The sequence below is a fragment of the Acartia tonsa genome, chromosome 3 (genome assembly GCF_053477335.1).
Source record: "Acartia tonsa isolate MP-2025a chromosome 3, ASM5347733v1, whole genome shotgun sequence".
Taxonomy (NCBI): Eukaryota; Metazoa; Arthropoda; class Copepoda; order Calanoida; family Acartiidae; genus Acartia; species Acartia tonsa.
Window position 1 is genome coordinate 43687076 of NC_137262.1, and position 24243 is coordinate 43711318.

The 24243-nt window shown below is 30.2% G+C and overlaps 1 protein-coding gene across 1 annotated transcript in view; it reads left to right on the top strand.

The window, feature by feature from the left end:
* The window catches only part of LOC145314284 (tyrosine-protein kinase transmembrane receptor Ror2-like), a 78648-nt gene that overhangs the window by 45500 nt on the left and 8905 nt on the right, over nt 1–24243 (top strand). The window contains exons 12-23 of the mRNA XM_080154140.1: nt 4383–4429; nt 4827–4880; nt 6945–7040; nt 7336–7430; nt 8797–8849; nt 10525–10650; nt 13289–13344; nt 13667–13767; nt 13905–13990; nt 16136–16202; nt 20740–20878; nt 22543–22597. Coding sequence (XP_080010266.1) covers nt 4383–4429; nt 4827–4880; nt 6945–7040; nt 7336–7430; nt 8797–8849; nt 10525–10650; nt 13289–13344; nt 13667–13767; nt 13905–13990; nt 16136–16202; nt 20740–20878; nt 22543–22597 — 975 coding nt within the window. The remainder of the gene's footprint in view (nt 1–4382; nt 4430–4826; nt 4881–6944; nt 7041–7335; nt 7431–8796; nt 8850–10524; nt 10651–13288; nt 13345–13666; nt 13768–13904; nt 13991–16135; nt 16203–20739; nt 20879–22542; nt 22598–24243) is intronic.

Genomic DNA, 24243 nt, shown 5'->3' on the forward strand with positions numbered 1-24243 from the left:
AATTCCACAGTACAAAATTATTCCTGTATTTAAATTTAACATATCATATAGGAAAAAATATTCTTGTATTTAAAATCAAAAATCATGTTGGAATTTTTTTTACAATTTTTAAATTTTTTAATAATGTACAGTAAATTATTTCCTTTTTATCTCATGTTTTGAAATTTATAAGATAGTTAGAATAAATTACAGAAATAATGAAAGATTTAAAGAAGAGAGCGTCAGGGGGGGGGGTCGAGGGGGGTTTCCCCCCTCAGGTGAGGGGGGGTTGAGGGGGGTCTCCCCCCTCAGAAAAAGCTTGGGCTTAAATCTTCAACAAATAAAGAAAACAAAATTATTTTAAAAATTTCTTTTTTATGTTAAATATTATTATTTTTGTGATACTTGATTTTGAATGACAAAAAATGTTGAAATAAATATTACCCACTGTATGAAATGTTAAATTAGAAATCAATAATGATGTTGGAAAATTTATTCTCATTTTATACTCTGAAAAAAGGAATTGACAAAAAATAATAATTTTTATTCCAAACTTTTAAAACAGCATGCCTATTTCTTATTGGTTGACCCTCGAATTAAAATAGAATAATGAATATTATTTCAAGACCAGAAATAAATTTGAAATAAATAATTTTCTTTCCCCTATATTTTTTATTCCAAAATGCCAAGAATTAATTTTGAAATAAAATAATTTTCTTTCCGATATTTTTATTCCTTTTTCTTATTGGACGTCATTTTGTGTCCAATGAGAGACTAGTGTTTAAATATTTTAAAGCTTATTACAGCATTTAATTTGAATATGATAATAGCAACATTCTCACATTAAATGTGATAAATTAATATAAATAAATATAAAAAGTTATAAAGAGTTATAAAATGTTATAAAGAGTTATAAAATGATATAAAGAGTTATAAAAATGTTATAAAATACAAAAAATATATAAAAAAAAATGTAAACAAAAATTTTAAAATTCTCCCCTGAACCTTCAGAAAAAAAGCCGAAGCCGCTAGTTTTACATATAGTGTTGCTTCTTTATTGTTCATTCGGTCTGTCAGGAAATCTTTCGAGTAAAACGAAGACTAAGTAAGCTCTTAGGACTTTTTGTAGCTAAAATCATTGTATTAAAAACCATGATATTGTATCATAATATGTTGATTTGTAATTAACAATTCAAATATATAAACATCTAATTCATTTTTTTAAAAAAAATTTTAGAATATTTTTTATGTTTTTTTTTCTATAATTCATCTTTTGAACTTTTACATAGTGTTTGGTGTCTTTGTATGTTTGGGAGTTTAAATAAATTTTGTTGAATACTCTGAAAAAGAAAATTATATTATTTTTCTCTAAAATATCCGAAATATATTTCAAACATAAAATTTATAATTAACAAGTATGACAACATTCTAAAAGGGAAGCTCAAACATATTTGATAATCGGGTTTTAAGGACAAGTATAGAGTGACCACTGTTAAAATACAAAAACAGATTAATATTATTTAGAAAACTGAACGAATATTCCATTTTGATGTATATGTTATAGAAGCGAATTTTCTCTTTAATTCGAACCGTGATTTTCGCTGCTCCTATATTAAAAAGGCAGCTAAAACTTCTTGTCAACATTCTATCATTGTGGATGGAGCATAATTAACTATTTAACGTCCATGGGTGCTTGACTGCTTTTTAGCAGGTTTTTGGCTATTTTTATATTTTTCACATTTTCCCCATATCTTTGGTGCTTTTGGTATGATATCCAAACTAAATTTCTAAACGTTCTATGAGAATTTCGTATCTATAGATGAAAGGAAAAGTGGCTTTATTTCTATTTTCTATATGTCTTCACATGTTTTTTTTGGAATTTTTCATCCGATTCTCAAACTTTTATGGAAAATAGTAATAAAATTTTCGTCGGTATAAGGGATTTATGTCTAAATTTTTTTTACATAAATTAGCCAGTTTTGTCTGATTAAAAAAATGTTTTAATGTTTTTATGGATGTTGTCAGCCTTGTTTTCTTTTAATTTACAAACACTACATACACTATATGGAGGCTATAGTACTGCATTTCTATATTTGGGTCATTATAATTTGGGTTCTTATTGGACTATTTTATCCCCCCTCCCCCTTCGTCCCCGTAGCAAAAAAAGTCTTTTTCCCTGTCCTCGCTCTTTGGGCAAAACCCTCCCCTTGAGGCTATGGATAAGCATTTTTTATTAAAATATATTTTTTATGGTATGATAGGTTTATGATTTAAATGCAGCTAAAAGCAGTTTTTTGTCCTAAAAATACCTTAACATTTTCAGCATTATGAATACTTTCCAAAATCAAATCTAAAATGATGCTTAAAGGATACTAGCATTATATTTGTGCATAGTTTCTGTATATTTAGATGCAGAGTTATATATGTTCCATAGAAAGTATACAAGCAAGTAAGGGATTTCATATCAAAAGAAATCTAGCATTGAAAAATGTGACACACTATATTTTTTTAACTTGTAAGAGCGCCCTAGATATCTTGTATAGAATAGAATAAAATTCAGAAAAAGTATCTTTTTTGGCATTTCTCTTTAAGAAGCTAGTAAAAGTGGCTGACTCAGATTATGACTTAAAAGAAAATTAACCAATGGTAAAATTTATAGTGGCCTCTCATTGGTTAATTTTTTTTGACGTCAAAATCTGAGTCAGCCACTTTTACTAGCTTCCTCTTTAATTATGGGAGAAGGGACGGAAGGATAAGAATTATACCCTCTCCTCTACAAAAAAAATTCCATGATATAGATCAATACGAGAAATACAACTTTAAGACACTATAAAACATTTTGTTGTGAAATGATTCAAAGCATTACGAGAATTTTGCAAATTATTTTAAATTTTCCTGTTCTAACATCCCTTAAATTTTTGGTAATATATGGTTGTATACAAAACAAAAATGTTCTTTTAGGCTAATAAACCAAAATATCTTACACTTTACATTTTCTGCAACATGTAGCGCACTTTTTGCTCAATGCCTCTAGTATTTTATTAGTTTTCATTAGCAGTTGTCAAATGTTTTCCCAGATTTTTAAAAACTTTTAATTTTAAACACATTATTTTTTTCCTAGTGGTTATATCCTTCCCCCACAGTAATAATAATCGTACTCAAAACTTTTTTACCGTTAAGGAGATCTTACTAAACATTTTTATGTGTTACGCTTATAAAAATTAGTTTTCATAACTCACACTTGATATACATAGAAAATATGCACTTCATATGTTTCAAATACAATACTCTTGTGCATTTTGTTTCAAACTATTTGCCTTTGTATTATTATTTGTTTTAAAGCTCAAATTGGGAATAGTCCCTTTCGTAACATCGCCCCATAAGGGACTATTCGTCGTATTTTTAAAATGGCTTTTCATAGGTTATTTAAAGTTAGGTTAGATTACGTTATATTGGGTTAGGTGATTGCCCCATAGGGTTAGGTAATTGTCCCTGCATGGTTAGAGCCCCCCGCAAGTGCGAGAAATAGGAGAAAAGCTACTGTGAAAAATACGAAGAATCGCCCCATAAGGTGCGATATTACGAAAGGGACTATACCCCTCAAATTCTATAATAAACTATTAAAATAATGAAGATGCCAAGATGACAAGCATACATGGACAAATGGTCAAAGTGTGTTACATTGCAGATGTTCTGTAAACATAGAAAAGAGAAAAAGAAAATGAATGATTAAGAAGAAAAGGAGAATAAAAGAATGATAGAAAATCACGAAACCATTATGAAAATAATAAAAGTTTATGTCGGACCGACGGATCAATAAAGTTCTATATTGGATGCTCTTTGGAAAGGGATATCATTTAACATAAAATTCTTATACTAAAGTAACAGGATGTTTGTCTGTCTGTGTGTCTGTCTGTGTGTACCGAAGGATCTCGCTAACCACTAAACCGATCGGGTTCTCCTTAACAGGGTAGATTCTCATATGTCCTGGGAAGGTTTTTAACTATTTTGGGGGAGGGTACTACCACCCTCCCAAAAGAAATGACAAAAAAATTGAAAATTTTCTTAAAATCTGGGAGACTTCAGCGTCAAATAAGGTGGTATCGTACATAAAAAATTAACTTTAACAAACAAAAACATTTAAAGTGCCACTAGAGGCCTCTAGGGGCGTAGCCGCTAGTTAAAATTAAAAGTAAAAGCACCCGAAAAAATTACATTTTCCTTACAGCGTTATAGATTGACTGACTTCTACAAAACCTTAAAATATTTTGGTTAGGTGTGCAGATGAATCATTTGATCAGGGGAGAGGTGAGGTTGGTGGACTAATTTTTCAATCAATTCATCTTCTGTATTTAGGGTTTAAGCAACACTTAATATAGTCTAAACTCTGACTCTTTGTTTAGAATCTGATGATGTAGCTGACGGTTATTGTGCTCCATACAGCGGCAAGGTATGTATACATAGTAGCGGCGTTACTTTACAAGTTTTATAAGTTGGTAGTTCTTTTATCATGTCATCTTGTAAAAGTCTCTTTTATCTGGATAATACTATTGCACTGGAAAGGACGGTTTAAAACAAAGTAGTCAACATATAGCTACAAACAAGGATAACAAGTCACTAACTATTGCAGATAACATACCCTTTGATTTCACGACATTTGTTTGGAATTCCTAGTTCCTACGGGTTAAAGTCATTGAAGGCTGAATTTCGAATAGAATTGTAAAGGGGGATAGGAAAATGCTTCACAATGATGCAAAAATTGCATAAGTAGGATTAGAAATAAGATAAGCTTGTTTAAAAAATAAACAAGTTATTATCTATAAATTAGTTTACTGTTTGCGTTTCAGGTATGCCGATCTCACTTACAAGGCAGAGGATTGGTTTGGTTTGATATCTCTCAGGTAAATAATTCTAATTTAAAATAGTTTGGTATTATAGAAAAATTACAATAATTATAAAATAAGGTTCGTTAGAGATTAGTAACAGAGTTAGATGGATAGTTGGTCTCAGTCGTAAGAATGAAATATACTTAATAGATTTTTAAAAAAAGAATTCCAAAATTTTTTAATTTAAAAATTACAATTTGAGGTTTCGTGAATAATTTGTTCAGTTTAAGCAATTTTAAGAGTTAATATTCATGTGAAAGGAAGTATAGCAGTTTGCATTCTGCACCTTCTACAATTCAGTATTTTCGCATGATACAAATTTTTTCTAAACTATGAGGAAATATTTGGTTTGGTTTTTATAGAAATTGTGTTCAAAAGTGTTAAAAAATCACTTTTTTTTCTTGTCTTAAAAATGAAATAAATAAATAAGCAATTAAAAAAACCTTAGTTTCATTGTCCGCGCAGAAAATTGTCTACATATTCATACCAGAAATACATATTTGGATACTGCCATCCTTGTTAGATTTCTTTCTATTTTTTTCTGAATATTCTGTAGGATAATTTACCAATTAACCTATTAACCTAGAACCAACCTATCTAGAAAGATAATTGAAATAAAAACTAGTGATACATAAGTCAGGGTTACAGATTATCATACAGTTATTTATTAATCTAACTATCCTTATTTAAAAAAAAACATGACGTCTGTCTGTGTGTACTATAGGATCTCGCTTACCGCTGATATAGTTCCCCTTCACAAAATAGGTTTTCATAGATCCTGGGTAGGTTTATAACTATTTTGGAATATTATACCACCAACCTCCCAAGATTAAGCGATTTTAGAAAAAATATAACTTCCCCCTTAAATTATTTTTGATAAAATTAAAATGGGGGATGTTTTTTTCCCCAAACCTTAAATAAAACATGGGGAGTCAAATCCCCAGTTTTTAACTGTTATGGTAATTCCTTTATGCTACAAAGTCTAGTAGACATGCCCTAATTAAGTCTCTCTCTCTCTCTCTCTCTCTCTCTCTCTCTCTCTCTCTCTCTCTCTCTCTCTCTCTCTCTCTCTCTCTCTCTCTCTCTCTCTCTCTCTCTCTCTCTCTCTCTCTCTCTCTCTCTCTCTCTTATGTTACTAATTGTAATGTATTGAGAAAGATTGATATGCAATGTTATGTGTATGTGAAGTGTATTAGAGAGTTTCAAAATTATCTAAAATTTGAGGATTTACAAAAAATATTTGATTTTTATGTATTAATATCCGTATTAATGTATTAGAATCGGTTCTTAGCCATACTGAAACATCATGTACAACATTGTATTACAGAAAATTTTCCACTAATATTAAAATGAAAAATCATAAAATTAATCTACAATTTTTCATTTTAATATTCGCCAAAAGTTGTCTTTAATACGATGCGATAAATAACTATTCTTTAATATAAATAACAAAAATGGTAAATAGAAAAATTAAGAATTCATTTTATGAAATATGTAGGGGCAAAATTTGCTTTATTTTTTATCACTAATTTCATGAAATATAATTATATATAGGATTACTGAATCACTCTAAATAAATGCGATTGCACTTTGAGTTTTGTATTTCAGGCTAATATTATAAAGATTATAGCACATGCATAAATTTTCATCCTTTACTTTTAAGTAAAAAAGAAACTTTTTTACAATCTAAAAATAGAACTAATATATGTGTCAATACGTAGAAAAAATATATGTATTAAAAAACTTTCTCTTATAAAGTATCTAAAAATAGTTTGACCTCTTCTGTACTTCTTGCAACCTAATTTTACTTTTCGTTTTAGGAAACTTCATATTAGTCATTTGGTTAATTGAAATAGAAGAATTTTCATTGAAACATTAATAGTCACTATCTAGTCAATATCTAGAGGGAGGAAGAAAACAGCCTAAAACCATCACTAGACTTCAATTTAGAAATAGAGTAGCTTAACCATTTGAAAGCTTTTAAAGCTTTCCTAAATCGAAGAGCTTAATCACTACAGTTGTCGAAAAGATCCTAATGAACAAACAAAAACACATTGAATAATAAATAAATTTTTGTAGGATAACGCGGGAGGATGGTTGAATGAGGAGATTACCATGGGCTTGAAGGAGGAACTTATTGATAATCTAGAGGAACCTTGTAGATCCGCTTCTGAGGTAATTATTGTTCTTGTTGCAACTTTATATTCAAAATAATATTATCTATCCATAGCAGTAGTAACAAAGGACGTTATTATAAAGGGGTTGTTAACACTTTCCTCACAAATTTAAATTGGGAAGGCCTGCCTTCCCCTTTTAACCCTAGCTCATCGCTGTGCACGACACTTGTTTAGAATCTAGATAAGAATATTGGATAACGATAAAATAATTATTTGTCAAACGCATTCTTGAAGTCATAGAAACACAAATATGAAAAGAAATAAGCAAAAATTAATTACGTTATTTTATTAAGGCTGTGCTTTGCCGGTATGCCTTCCCGAAGTGTGTGATGGAGCAAGGTGTAGCCTCGGGCCTGGATCTTTGCTATGAAGACTGTATTGCTTTAAGGTAAAATTTAAAACTTTCATATTTGTCATCTTAGATTTTTGGACCTCTGTATGTTTAAAACAGATTAAAAAACAACCTTTTTCGGAAACTTTATTATTTTAGTGAATCTATATGACTACATATGGTATTTTATTTCATAAGTATTAGTTTCCAATTAATTAATTAATTTAATCATTAGAGTTTTTTCGATAAATCTGTATATAGTTCTATAAAAAGTGAGGGAACAAAGTACCTCAAAAAAATTCTGACGTCATAAAAATGAGGGATGAGGAGAGTAAGAGAAGGAAAGAAAACTCCTAAAAAAGAGATTAATAATCCCCCATGACGTCACATGCTGATTTGTCCCCTCACAATAAAAATTATTAATTTATCTATCTGTATAATAAATGATTAAATTCAAAACCTCCGCTCACCACCCGTAACCATATGGTTAATAATATTTCTAAATATTAAATTTTCCTGTCCTACTTTAAAACAGAATACCAAGAAACTTTGACTGAAAAGCAGGCGTGGCGTGTAAAGTAATCTTATGGGAGGGGGGTATAGTATACGTTACATGTTTTACAATCCCATTTCATTTTTGCGACCCTCAAATTTTATGAATGTGTAATAATGGCTGACATGCTGTTATAAAATTTGCCTTTTTTGATCGACATTTTGTCAATGATCATTCGGTACTATTATAAAATCTCTATCTACTTCTTAATGACATAAGTTGCATGGAACTAAATTGTATGTAGGTATACCAATCTCCAAAGATCAAATTTTTATCGGGTATTTGATATTGACTAATTACAAACTGTATTTTGAAAACCCCTTTGAGTTATTATGGTGGACCAAATAACCCCCCTACATCACGCCCCTGCTTAAAAGTTGAAAGAAATTTTACATTTGGTTAACATAATTTTTCCCTGGAATAAATTCTAACTATTTAAACTAATTTATGAACCACGAAATTAATTTCAATTTATTCAAATTTGTTCGGAGGCAACCAGCTCAAATTTACATTTTAACTGTTTATGTTTTCTACCTATTGAATAAAAATAATAAAAAACAAAATTCTACTCCTTTTGGTAAAAAAATAAACTTGTCTGATTATTGTACTAGTCTTTTAGTGAGCTAGTAGCTTCGCCCTTTGCCCCTAGGGGGTTCGTATTAAAGTAAAAACAAACAAAAAATAGTCTTTTAGCCATTTTTCATGGGAGCTAGCATTCACTGAAATGCAGATTCAATTCAGTTATTCGTTTTCAGAGATCTTAAACTTCATACAGACTGACAGAAAGCCGTAAAAATAGACAATGTTCAACTCTGTACATATTAAAGATATCTAAATATTTTTCTAGTGTTTAATTATATTTATTTTCAGGCAACATTTTTGCTACAGTGAGTGGGAGAGAATTATGAGTAATAACAGAAAAGGTAAGAGAACATAATCTTTCGATAATGTTATTATCATAATAAGATTAAATATCTTTCGTTAGTAACCAACAAGCTATTTTCAGCTGCTTTTGGACAAATCATCTTTGTGCACCTGTAATCCTTGTTATCTAATCCTACTGAACCGATTGAGTTCTCCACTTCAGGGTACTTTAACATAGATCCCGGGATGTATTTGGGCTGATTTATCAATTAGATTTAAGTCTTGGGAAGGTTTTTGTTATTTTTTCTTTCCATCGCTTCCCCTTCGAATACACAGACCCTAGATGCTAGGGGCGCATCCGCTAGTAAAAGTAGAAATGAGTAATAAGGAAACAAACAAGTTATTTTTCTTGGGATAACTTTCTTTTCACTTAGTTTTAACAAGAATCATTATTCCACAAAAATATTTTTCTTATTTGTCACAATATGTGGTCCAGTTTCAGGAATATATGGTATTGGCAATATAAAATACCAAAACAACTTTATTTAAGTCAGAACTTTACCTGGAATATTAAAGGATAAGACAATGAACATTGAAAGTAATTGTTCCCCCACAATTATGATAAGAAAAATTACCCATTTTGAAGATTTATAATAACATTGGAAAAGGTTGCTTGATTACTTCAAATTTGTACAACCACTGGGAAATATTCTATTAAATTAATCCATGATTAAAGGCAGATAATATAATTTATATACAAAAGCATTGTTTGAGTATAAAACATAAGATTAATCCTTAAAATGCTAATGCTATTTTCTGAAAACCAAAGGTTGAATTCATTGACATTTAATGTGGTACATTTTATATAAAAACAAACCATTTTTCTTACATTTCTATGTTAGTCTCAAATAATTAATATTGAGACAAAATTAATTGTTTATTTTATTAGTGACTATTATCAACAAAGAAAATAAACTGATATTTTTGAAGAATCGAACTCGGGGCTTTGTCCTGTTGTGTCTTTACATTTAAATAGAATTTAACTTACATTTGTCAACAAACAAGATCACAAGTTGGATTATAAAATGCGAACATAATTTTTAAAAATAACAATAACGATTATGTCAAAAATAGCAGAACAAAAATAATTTGTAAATTCCATATGTATTAGAATCACTATAAGGTGTACCAGTAGATACCTAGGGGCAAGGGAAAAATGATTCTGATTGCTTTTGAGCCAAGGACATAACAATTAATCAAACAAACCATCTTACATGGTTTGTAAAAATACTTTGCTTTTAGATTAATATTAGGTATTTAGTTTGCATCATTGAAAGTAATTTATATTGACATTTTAAAAAAACTAGTTAATATGAAGCTTTCCTGAATAGGAGAACCAAATCAATACAGCTGTAAGCGTTATATTTAAACAAACTTATTATAGCCAGAGAGAGGGAATAATGGGCTGTTTATTACACTAGTCCACAAAGTTTTTTATTAACGCTTTCTTATTCGTTGTCTCACCAACTTTTGGGGGTGGGGCTTTTTAAATTTTGATTGGTTGGTTTGTTAAGATGATTGTTCAAGCGTTTCAATCACTAATTTTAATCTAAAGAAAGTGTATCATCATTGGGGATGTACATAAATTCATCGGCCATTGTCTTATCTTTTTAGATTCCTGGATTAGATCCATGTATGTAACAACGCTGTGTTTCACTAATTTTAATATTTTAGGTCTGTATTACAAGTCACGCGGACATTTTCGGCTGCCTGTGTGCGAGGATTTGCCGCGCTACAGTGTGGACCCAAACAGCTGTACCACCTCGGGTATTACAGATATGCGCTGGGATTTAGCCACAAGTAAGTATTTTTTTAATGCAGTTTACATTCCATTCTAGAGGTGGTTAGGAAAATAATCTAAGACATTAATAAGCTTCAAAAAAAGTATGATACATTCGGTCGAATAATTTTCTAGATCTTTAGCTTCATACGAAAAACTACTTTATGTATTAGGTTTTAGAAATCATAGAGATGGTATCTAAAATATAATTACATACAGATGTAAGGACAGTCCGAATTTAATTGCAGAAAAGTCTCGTAGTTTAACTTTTGAAAATTCTATTAGAATTTTTTGCTTTAAATAAATTTGACTGGATTTTTCTCTATACTTAGTATAGGTAGACTCTTCAATTAATCTAAAGAAATGCGTAAGTGTACATAAGAATTAAACAGAAAAATATGTTAGTGGTCACTTCTAGAAAATGAAGACACTGCAAATTGGTCACATTGTAAGAATATTGAACTCTAGAGATTTATTCAATTATTTATATGCAATATTATAGTATATTCCATCCTTCCTTATGACATTGTCAGGATACTACGTAATGAGAAATTATATCTTCAATAATACATAAAAATTCTACATGAAAATTATGGACTATAAGTCATCAAATAAAACATAACTCTAGTGGAAATTGCAAAAGAACTAAAAGGTAATGAAATGTTAGTTAATATTTCATATTATTTAATTATTTCAATTTTAAATATTACGTTTTTATTATTTAAAAAAACTTTTTTTTTACATTTACATAATTTTTTAGGGCTTTTCCAAAATTAAATAATTGTGGACTTTTACTTACAATTATAATTATTATTTTCTAAAAATATTTTGACCTTTACAACTAATAATTAAACCTAGTGAAAAAGTTTTAACTAACTTTTATAAAAATTAAAAACACGTAATTGTATTTTTCTTTAAATTTAACCCTTTGATGAAGAAACTAGAAACATAGAACCAATATTGTACTTATGTATAATCTTTATACACACAAAACAAATGTAAGTGGTCAATTCTAGCAAATCAGAGTTTATACATGAAAGCACTGTAAAAAAAATCAAAGAAAAGTTGTAGATCGCTACAAAAAAAAATGCGTTAATAGTTATTTCTCGCATCGTATTATAAACGGCTTTCCGCGTATATAGAATGTACAATTATGGGATTAAAACTAGTTTTATCATATGATTGTACATTTTTATATTCGTAGAAAGCTGGATATAATACGATGCTAGACATAGTTTTTTCGTATGGATGAGAACCGGTTCCTATCCACAGGATTCGAATGAATACGAGAATGATTAATTAATTCCTTATTATTTAAAATTTAGAAATAAAGAGAAACTATTGTTTTTTCTTTGATTGTTTTGTTTCTAGTTTTGCGAATACTTTCCACTATCCATCGCATGGTATTACAGCTAGGTTTCTGCGGATAGTAAAATGAATAATTATGAATTGTATTCCAGTTAAGGTAACCCGAGGGGCAAAACGTTCGGGCCAACTAAACTGGTGTTAATTTAATGATTTTTATTTTATTATTCGTTAAAAGTTAACTAACTACGATACAAAACATGATTTTTCAGTATGGCCCAAAACTGGTTCTAATCCAGCGGATTCTAAGCTATACTAGAATAAAGATTTTTTAGAGTCATGAATAATTGTACAATTACATCCATTATCTTCTATAATTACATCTCTTTGCCAGGAACAAGGAAATATATTCCCACAACTGCTATATAAGATATACGTCTGAATTTGGAGTGTGAATATTTCTCTTGACAATGTTTATCTACTTCATGACTTACTTAACCCGTTGGTCTGTCAGTCATGCTAAATATATTTTTATCTTTATTAAAAAGGTTTTGTTATTATCTATTTTTTTATTCTATCTCGTTTCTTTTAAGACCACTGAACATCTAATTTGGATTCTTTAAAAAAATTTACGCTTAGTGGGGCAAAATTGTTTTCGTGAAAAATCCACCAAAATCACATTAAAAATCTACAAAAATTAAACAAAATCATATGTTAATAACTCTTCTATGATTTTGCTTAATTTTTGTAGATTTTTAATGTTATTTTGGTGGATTTTTCACGAAAATAATTTTGCCTCACTAAGCGATTAGTTGGGCAAATTTTTTTAAAGAATCCACCTCTGTTCTTTTCAACCCATTATTTTTTTATGCTTCGCTACTTCTGAATGTTGTCATACTTGTTTCCCAATGTTTTACAAGTACAAGATGTTTATTTCTCACGTAACTATTTGGTTTCCATTTACAATAGGTTTTTTTGTTACTTAGGGATACGAAAAGAAAAAAAGATTTACAAAAATATGTAGATAAAGAGCTAGGTAGCTTTTTTGCACGTAAATGTAAGCTACATATTTTTCTAATCAAATATGTTTTAAAAACCATTTTTTGGGGTCTATTTGCATTTTTTTATCTGGTTTATGTATAGCAATCATGTTTCTTTCCTCGAGAGTATAAAAATTGAACTTATTAAGGTTCTACAAACAAGAACCTCAGTGTTATATAATGTTATATGTGGAAACTGACGCAATTAACCTACAAATACCTCCTTGTAGGTATTTACATAAGCTCTGTCAATTATGTACTGAAAAGTTACATTATCGCTAAAATAGATGTCTTAATATTTTTTTTATTTCAGCAAATTGTGTGAAGGGCAATGGAAGATTTTATCAAGGATCTGTTAATGTTACAAAGGTAAGATTTCAATTTTCTATTTCTTTCATTTTTAAATATCATATTTTTTTTAGTTATTTGCGAAGCACGCAAATTTTTTCACATCCCCCTTAAATATAATAAAAGTGCGACTTTCTCTAGCTGTTTTAGGGAGGTTTATCAGAGTGGTGTAGAGTCTACTCTTGTAAGGGTGCTGTAGAGCGTTTCATGGGGGTGGACGCCTAGGGTGTTGTATACACCACTTAAATTTGACAGGGGTGATGAAAACTGTTACTCCTTCCACCTGAACGCCACTGCTGTAAAAATCAATGTATGGATTCAAAATATGATGAAATTTACCTAGGGAGGGCTTCCATGCCAAACGTGGTACACATCCGAGCCTCACAAACACAACTCACCTCCAGCTGTCTTTCCAGAGATGAAGAACTCTTCCAATTATTGCAGGTTGCAATATTTTTTAGTCATATTTGTAAAGTTTATTCTTTAAACTTTACAATAAACATTATTTTTTGCTTAAAGGCTTAAATAAAATTAGTCATTACTAAATAAGTCGTGTTAAATTAAGATTTTTTTTCCTCTAGAAATGGAGGGGGTATAGAAGAAACTCCATGGTGCTATACAATGGATCCTTTGGTCAGATGGCAACATTGTCATATTCCTAGATGTGGTAATTATCTTTCTCGTATTCATTTGAATCCGGTGGATAGGAACCGGTTCTCATGAATACGAAAAAACTATGTCTAGCATTGTATTATATCCAGTTTTCTACGAATATAGAAATGTACAATCATAAGATTAAAACTAGTTTTTTTAGCCGGTGCCTTCGGCACCACGGGGCTAAAAAAACTAGTTTTAATCTTATAATTGTACATTCTATATCCGCGGAAAGCCGTTTATAATACGATACGAGAAATAACTATTCTCGTATCCATTCGAATCCGGTGGATAGGAACCGGTTCTCATCCATACGAAAAAACTATGTCTAGCATCGTATTATATCCAGCTTTCTACGAATATAGAAATGTACAATCATAAGATTAAAACTAGTTTTTTAGCCGGTGACTTCGTCACCTCGGGGCTAAAAAAACTAGTTTTAATCTCATAATTGTTCATTCTATATCCGCGGAAAGCCGTTTATAATACGATGCGAGAAATAACTATTCTATCCTTGCTATCTATCTATCTACACTATGTATCCTTTTGATCAGATGGCAACACTGTCATATTCCTAGATGTGGTAAGTATCTTTCTATCCTTGCTATCTATCTATCTACACTATGTATCCTTTGATCAGATGGCAACACTGTCATATTCCTAGATGTGGTAAGTATCTTTCTATCTTTGCTATGTATCTATCTATCTGCAGAATGTATCCTTTGGTCAAATGACAACATTGTTACAACTCTTATATGTGTTATATATTATCTCTCTACGTTCAACGCCCCCCCCCCCCCTCCAGTTTTCTCTCTAATTTTCTGTGTGTGAAAGATAGAGGGCTATAACTGAGTGACTTTTTAAAATGTGTATTGTGTATGCCAAATAACTGAGTGTTGAAATTGTTTTAATATCTCCATCCTGGCCGGCACAGGATGCCAGCAAAGCTGACAGGGTCATCCAGGTACAGAGCAAAACTATTTTTTTGAACACAGTAATAGTGTCTGACTGATTATGACGTAACAAAAAAAAATTAGCCAATGAGAGGCCGTTATTGACCAATGGTAAAATTTATAGTGGCCTCTCATTGGCTATTTTTTTTGTTACGTCATAATCAGTCAGACACTATTACTGTGTTCTATTTTTTTTTATTCAAACAAAGCATTTTATCTTCTTAAAATACTAAAAGACCGATAAAGGTTCGGCTAGGGGCCTGACGGTTAGGGGCTATTTTTATATCTAACTGTCTATTTAACTATCTATCTATCCTGTCCATCAACCTGTTCATCTACCAACCTAATATCATGTATGGTCATTCCAATAATTGCAGAATAAATATTTGAGATTAAGAAAATAATGACATTGTTATGGGTCAGATCCTTAAGTTTAGAACATTAAAAAATAGTTCTTATATTGAAAAACTACCTTACATCACATATATGATAAAATTAAAGTAAGTAAATCTATAGGCTTACTTTTAATCAAAATCCCACAAATTTTGAGCCATTCAAAATATTTGAGTACCTGCTTTTATTATGTCTTATGTGTTAACAAAAATCGGAGTTAGAATGATTTTAAGAATCGAGCCATGGATAAGGTTTGGCATAATATGGCCAGAGGGGATTCTAATCTGAGGTTTAGACATGCAAGCCAAATCCCAATTATAGGTTTACCTCTTCTTTTATAATAATCCTTTTTATTGTCCTTTTGCATTGCTCTATGCATTTAGCATTAATATTAAATAGAATATAGAGATGTTTTTAGAAGTGCAGCTATTCTATACATACTACATAGGAAATAAAGACAATGGACGATAAAGTAATGTACACTTTTCCCCTCCATTTTTTATTGCAAATAAAGTTATAGGTGAAAAAAATTTACCTTAAAAGTTTATAATTTGTAAAAGTACAGTTTTTTAAGCTTGACTTTAATAGTCTAACAATGGATATACATAGAATAAGTGCATATTTTGAGAGATTTTAGATTACCCTAATAAAATGATTCTTCCAGCTGGTTAATATAACGATATCGCCCACCCCCTCCCTTATGACTCTACCCCATCTCCTCCATTGACCATGGAGGAACGTAGTGACCCATGATCCTATTTTAGTTCTAGGTATATATTTCTCATAAAGTTATCAAGTATTTTGTTTTCTAGAAAACCTGACTGATTTGGTGAGCTATGCTGTAGAAGTTGATATTGTGGAGAAAGAAACTACTATCATAGGAATCATTTATTTTTATATCATTTTAATTCTAGAGCTGGTACTCTTAAATAATATCAAACTACAACAGAACTTTTTGTTATTACTTTTTCGGTGTTAAGAATAACATATTATAAAACTATGCCAAATCCCCTATTTATGGATCTTGGACAAAGTAGCTTCGTACAAAGTAGCTTCGGACAAAGTAGCTTCGGACAAAGTAGCTTCAGACAAAGTAGCTTCAGGACAAAGTAGCTTCAGGACAAAGTAGCTTCGGGACATTTGCTTAAGAAAAGTAGCTTCCAAAGAAAAATAGTCTCCAATATGGCCGCAGCGCTCGGCCCCCTGACCTGCCTAGCCGCGGGCGCTCGGCCCCCTAGCCTAGAACCTAACCTAACCTAACCTAACCTATGTTAGCCTCAGAACATTAATTTAAAAATATCATCAACTGATAATACATAGGTGGTTTAGAATTTCGTGTATTTTGCAAAAAGTGGTTGATAGATTTTTACAATTTTTAATATTGTTTTTACAAGTTTTGATAATGTTTTTACAATTTTTTGGTTAGGTTAGGTTATAGGCTTGGGGGCCGAGCGCCCGCGGCTAGGCAGGCCAGGGGGCCGAGCGCTGCGGCCATGACCTTTATTAACAATGGAGGCTACTTTCCTTAGGAGGCTACTTTGTCCGGAAGCTACTTTGTTCTGAAGCTACTTTGTCCTGAAGCTACTTTGTCCTTAAGCTACTTTGTCCGAAGCTACTTTGTCTGTAGCTACTTTGTCTGTAGCTACTTTGTCCAAGATCCCTATTTATCACCCTTTAGGGAATCTTACCCATTGTCAAATCTGTCTACTTGCTGCTTTTGTAAAGAGACGCGAGATGAAGCAGCTCATAGTGCCTATAAAAAATAACTTCATACAATACAAATGAAAATTATAGTCCATTTTTATAGGCACTTTAAGATGCTACACTCTTTAAGGTTTTTAATTAGTAAATCACATCCTTTACTATAGTAAATATTTAATGTGCATTATATCTTATTCCTTTGTACTTAAAACTACCCTGGCAATTTTAGCAAAACGGAAAAAAGTTTTTATCAATATGTCAAGAACTTTGCACAATTGAGGTTTTAGAATAGATTGATAATAAAAATGCATTCTTTCCCTAATGTTCCTTTTATAGGTAAAAAGTGGATTTAAATAAAACAGGCATGATTTAACAAGGATGTCCATATAAATTGGTTATGAAACACAGACAAACAAAAATAAAATATCAAGAGTAGATAATACTATAATCACATTTAATTACTTGAAGATAATCTTTACAAAAAATGAAGTGGTTTTCTCATATAACATCCGAGAAAATGATTTTCATTATCCATGATAATCTAATTTTACACAATAAATTTGAATAGGCTAAATGATTAAACTTCATTGGCATATCTGTAGCTGTACAAAGTATCGAAAAAAAACGGCCTTGTGACGTCATAAATTTAAGGGATTATCCATCTCTTTTTTAGGGGTTTCCTTTCCCACTTCTCCTCTCATCTCCCTCATTTTTATGACGTCACATGGCTGAATTTTAAGACACTTTGTCCAGCTACGTAGATCTAGCCAATTATTGATAATAATACTAAATATTATTTCTTCTCTATCTATTATCGAAAAGAAAATATTATTTAACTTTATTGGTGTCTCAACTTTCTACCTTTAAGTTTCAAGTTTTTGTTTTATTAAAACAGGTTAAGTAACACTTTACAACTTGTTCAAACATTTTTATTAATTTTTGTCAAGGTTAGAAATTGTGTTTTTATGTAATTTTCTTATCTATTTTCAATTAAATTTACAATACACATTCTTTTAAAAGTTTAAGTTCATTAAAAGTTAAAAGAATTATAGACCTATAGTTGTTTAGCCGTTTGCAAGATCTGTAATTACACACAAACAGCCACAGTCAATTGCTTGTGGTATGAGATAGATATAATCTTTTATGTATCTATACAGTATACTTAACATTTATAAAAAGATAATTAAATTGCTTAATTTCAAACATTTTGACTTAAAATGAGCATTTGACACTAATACAAAAAGATAAATCACAAAGCAATTAGTTAATTCAGCTTTAAATTGTGGAAATTTTGCTGGGTAATTTTTAGATATATTTAGTTTTGGTTACGCATAAGGACCAGTTGGCATAAAGGGTAAAAATCCTTCTAGTCGAAAAAAACTATAAATTTGTCACTGCTTAAAAAATCAGTTTAGTTATATGCATGATTGTATTGGAAACTCTATTATCATTTGGTTCTATTTATGTAAATTTGAATATTGTCAGTTGGTGTATATTTTAATAGATTCAATTATTGACATAAAGTGTCAGCGATAAAAGGATCAATATGTTTTACGTTTTGCAATGCAATTCTATATTACAAACAATTCAGCAAAAGTCTAGCTGAAGCAACATTTCTCTCATTTTGTTTGTTGTCGGGGTTGGAATGCGGAGATGTACTTTTAAAACTATATGACAAAAAATTCCATAATTTTGCATGTATACCTGTCTCCAAATCGTAGTATATAACCTTTTATAAACCTTGATCAATTTACGAAAGTTAGAATTTACAAAGCATTTAATTTTAGATATAAAAATCAGATTATCATAAATTTGAATTAATTTTGACAGTTGTGGCTTAGATCTTCTTAAAGAAAGTAATGCTAGATTGCATTTTAAAGAGTTGCTTAAGGTTGTTATTTTTAAAATTTAATTGGTTGCACATAAGAATTGTTTTCATTACGCTCATATTCGTCCTTGTTGACACATGAATATCTTTATTCTTTTTACATTTCCAAAAAATCGTTTTGCAAAATGTCTTAAATTTGTTTTTGTCTCCAAAATTCAATAAAAGGTTATTTATGCGTACCTTTATTGTTTTGTCTTCCAATTTTTTTCAACAAATTTGAATTTGTTGGGATATATGAATTTCATGCCAAGACCTAAACCAGTAACGTTGCTGCTTTATAATTCACTTTTTGGTTTGGTTAATGTTCTTCCACTTCTAATCTAATTCTACTAAGCCTGAATAAAAATATTTAAAATCTTACCAAGGGAGGGATATTCCACATAAAAAAACTATTTAACTTCCAACTTTTTCTCTTTTAGCCGTTTTGGATCTATTTTCCAGTTAAAGTTCTACTTTATACAGAAATGTTTTTTAAATATTTGAGTTTTTTGTTGTTGAAATTCTACACATTTATTTACATCAACTACTAACCCTGGATGTATTGTAAAAAGTCTGTATTGACCTAAACTTCATTTTAGAAAAGATTTCTTCTTATTTTGACTTGCTTGGTAAAAAAATCAAATATCTTTAGTAAGATTCTAGATTCCAACAGCAAAGAGGTATACTTTGTGACTTCATCATTGCTTTGACTTAACATAGATATAAAGGAAAGGTGAATTTGTTCATGAAGCAAGTTTATCATATAATTCATAATCTACTTAAAAGAATTAAGTATGTTGACATAATACTTTATCTTTTGGGTTCTCTTTAAGATTATTCTTCATGTTTTTAACCGAAATATTTAAATTTTATTAAATTTTAAATAGATTATCAGGAAGGGAAAGCAAACTAGATCAAATCAATTTATATTCAAATTTTTTATCTAATATCTACAAGCTGTAAATTGTACATACTAATTAGGGACAAGATTGATTTGTATTTTATTGACGTAGTCCTGTTTTTTTGCCTATCTAAATCTCCCTGTTATTTGCGGTGGTATAAATCAAAGATGCGACCTGAAACTTGGATGGAATTTAAACTACCTTACCAACCATTATCATCAGAGATACAGGGATATACCTGGAACCTGGATGGAATTTAAACTACCTTACCAACCATTATCATCAGGGATATAGGGATATACCTGGAACTTGTATAGAATTTAAACTACCTTACCAACCATTATCATCAGGGATACAGGGATATACCTGGAACTTGTACGGAATTTAAACTACCTTACCAACCATTATCATCAGGGATACAGGGATATACCTGGAACTTGTATAGAATTTAAACTACCTTACCAACCATTATCATCAGGGATACAGGGATATACCTGGAACTTGTATAGAATTTAAACTACCTTACCAACCATTATCATCAGGGATACAGGGATATACCTGGAACTTGTATAGAATTTAAACTACCTTACCAACCATTATCATCAGGGATACAGGGATATACCTGGAACTTGGATGGAATTTAAACTACCTTACCAACCATTATCATCAGGGATACAGGGATATACCTGGAACTTGGATGGAATTTAAACTACCTTACCAACCATTATTATCAGATCCACAGGGATATAACTTGAACCTGGATGTAATTTAAACTACCTTACCAACCATTATTACCAGGGATACAGGGATATACCTGGAACCTGGATGGAATTTAAACTACCTTAGCAACCAATATCATAATAGAAAATAACATACAAAATAAAGATTTTAAAAAAATATCAACAATATTTTGTACTATTAGTTAAAATAAATGATAAATCTTAACAGAGGACCTTCTGCATCCAACATTTATTATTCTTGCGAGTGGTGTAGGCGCTGCTATTCTTGTCATCCTCCTACTTCTGTCACTCATCTGCAATAGAATTTGTAATAGACGTCCTGGCTATACTCAGGCTAAAATACAGGTAAACACCAATTGTGGATTAGTTAAAATATGATGTACTTCTAAATCAAGGCCGTCGAATTAAATATCCATAGCTATATCTTTTTTTGACTGCAATGTAATTTATTTACATAGGCTAATGTACAGATATAACATTTTTATAGACCAACAACCCTTTGATTTACATTGTAAGGAGCCAGTCAGTTAAATCCTTATTTATTTATCCGTTATACAAGTCAAAAAGCAAAATATCTTATTTTATTGTTTTAAACATATTTAAAAATATTGTATAAAGGAGTAACAGTGTATGTATGCATTATAGAGTATATCTTATGATGAATTATCTACTCTATTAGATAATGCAACTATAGTCCAATACTTAAAATAGTTGACTTAAAAATGAGTTAACATTTAGAAGTAGTCTTATAAAGATTAATGCTTGATGCTTAAAGTATTAAGTTGTCTTACTTTTGGACCTTTATTTCATGATAGTTAGTTAGTTAATATTTTGAATATTTTAAAGTACTGGACCTGGGTAATTAATTTTGACTAATTATATTGTTATATGCATTTTCTGCTCTAGATATATATTGCCATCAAAAATGTTTTTGAAAGTAAGAGGGAAGTCATTTTCTAGTAAATCCCGTAAAGGTGTGTGTTATAAGGCCTAAAAATAGTAGTAGAACGATAAGGTGCTCTATATATTTGTATTCCCGTACCTGGAATATTTAAAAAAAACAAGAAATTTCTATCAAACGCTTTGTTTGGCTCAAACTGACTAAAATTTTAAAAAAATATAATTATAATAATAATGTTTTCTATAGGTACAAGGTAAAGGTTAAGAACAATCTATACCATTAAACAAAGGAAGAAACCATTCTTTACAGGTTGATTTATTCAAGGTGACAAAAATTAGTTTTATGTTTGTGGAATTTCATGTTTGTTTGCTTTGAAGTAGTAGGTTTCAATGTGCATTGTTTCATTTCAATTTCACTACAGCGAACAACTACATTTTAGAACATTTTTTTCTGTAAATTAAACTTTCATTATCAAAAAACTAACTTGTTTTTCAACTATATTTTGGTCAATCTTTATTATAAAAAAAAATATTCTGGCTTTAAAATAGGATTTGAAACTAAAAATGACATACTACACAACAAGCAAAGAAAGAATATGACATGCAACCTCCACTTTGAATCTCTTACCTTCTTATATAGATTGTATATCTGAATGTTTTCAAAATTGTCTGTATGTAACTTGTTGTGTTGGTTTGTTTCACTAAGTCATTGTATTAATGATTTGTTAAAGTTTCATTTTAATGTTCACTGCTCGTACAACCTGTAAAGAATGGCTTCTTCCTTTATTTAATGGTATAGATTGTTCTTAACCTTTACCTTGTACCTATAGAAAACATTATTATTATAATTATATATTTTTTTAATTTTTGTCAGTTTGAGCCAAACAAAGCGTTTGATAGAAATTTCTTATGATAGATATTCCAGGTACGGTTATCAAAAAAAAAAAAATTTCCCTATTGTTTTATTCAATAGGGAATACCACTATATAGAGCACCTTATCGTTCTACTACTATTTTTAGGCCTTATAACACACACCTTTACGGGATTTACTAGAAAATGACTTCCCTCTTTTATATACTTTTAAGTACTTATTTATTTCTTGATTTAGGATGGAGATATAGACTTACAGAAGCTTCCAGAAAATACAAACTATCATAATACAGGTATGAATTAAACATTAAACATGAATTAAGATTAGAAAGACAAATTTTCAATAATTAAAAAACGATAAGATAGGGGCTTTAAGATTAACAAGTGCGGATGTAACATTTTATATCTTTTTTAAGTTGGGTATTTAAATTAAATTATTTAAAGTGATCGCGAATTTAATTTTTCAAAATGCATTTTCGTTTACCTTTTCGTATTTTTAAAGTAATTTTCAAAGTATAATGCCTTAAAAGTTCAACTAAGTTAGAAAAAAATCAGTTTAAAATGCAAAGAGTATTTCCACATGAAAATAATGTTAAAATCTGTGCAAGAATTAAATTATGAAATAATAAGCTATTTCTTCGCTCACAGATAAAAACAAAAAAAACAATACTTAGGAAATATTTTTATAATACATCTCTAATAATATTTGTCTTCAAACTTTCTTTAAAATGTAATGAAAAAGTTTGGTTTATTTCATAAAATTATTAACCGAATTTCGGTATGCTTGAGCTGGTATAAAGACAATAGAAAAAGTGTTTAAATCTATAAAAAGAATGATATTTAAGAATTAAATTGTTTAAAAAGTAAAAATGTATTATATTTGCTATATACTTCAGCAAAAAATTCAATCATTTTATTAAAGTTTTTCCATAAAAACAAACATTATTTTTTTTGTTCCAATGAAAAGTTATTGTAATTTGTCACACACACACACACACACACACACACACACACACACACACACACACACACACACGCACACACACACACATACCTTACCTATCTTGCCACACACACGCACACACACACTATCGTAGTATAACACACACACACACTTAACCCACTTGCTACATAAATAACCAGGGAATTAGAGGCATAAGACAATGGCCGATAAATTAATGGATATTTTCAATGAAAATATACACAAAATTACCCATTTTGTAAACAATATTTGGTGGTTTAAACATTTGGACACTCAAAGTAATAAACCAATTAATTAAAATTCTATGAAAGTCCCTAAAGTTAATTAGCCAACTAACAAAATGTCATTAACTTTGGGAACTAATGTAATAAAAAGCCAAATATCCATTTCCTCCCTGCATACAATTACGTACAGAAGGGTTGTACAGAAGGGTAGTTTTAAATGAAAAGATTTAACAATATCCTAATTTATAAAGTTGTAAGCTTTTTTTATCTGTAGAGAAGGGACCGCTGAAACGATATGGTTCACTTTTACAGTGAAGCTTCTTATAGTTTTTGGGAAAGGTTTTAGGCTATTTTATTTTTATTAAAAAAGTCGTTTGTTGGTTTTAAGCTATTTTTCTGCCCTTTTATAGAAAAATATAAATTTATATTTGGTTTCTTTTTATACATTAAATAATATTTATTGAACAACTAACCCCCCAGGTAAAAATCTGAATGTGTGAGAAAGAAAAACAGAGAGAGAGGGAGAGAGAGAGAGAGAGAGAGAGAGAGAGAGAGAGAGAGAGAGAGAGAGAGAGAGAGAGAGAGAGAGAGAGAGAGAGAGAGAGAGAGAGAGAGAGAGAGAGAGAGAGAGAGAGAGAGAGAGAGAGAGAGAGAGAGAGAGAGAGAGAGAGAGAGAGAGAGAGAGAGAGAGAGAGAGAGAGAGAGAGAGAGAGAGAGAGAGAGAGAGAGAGAG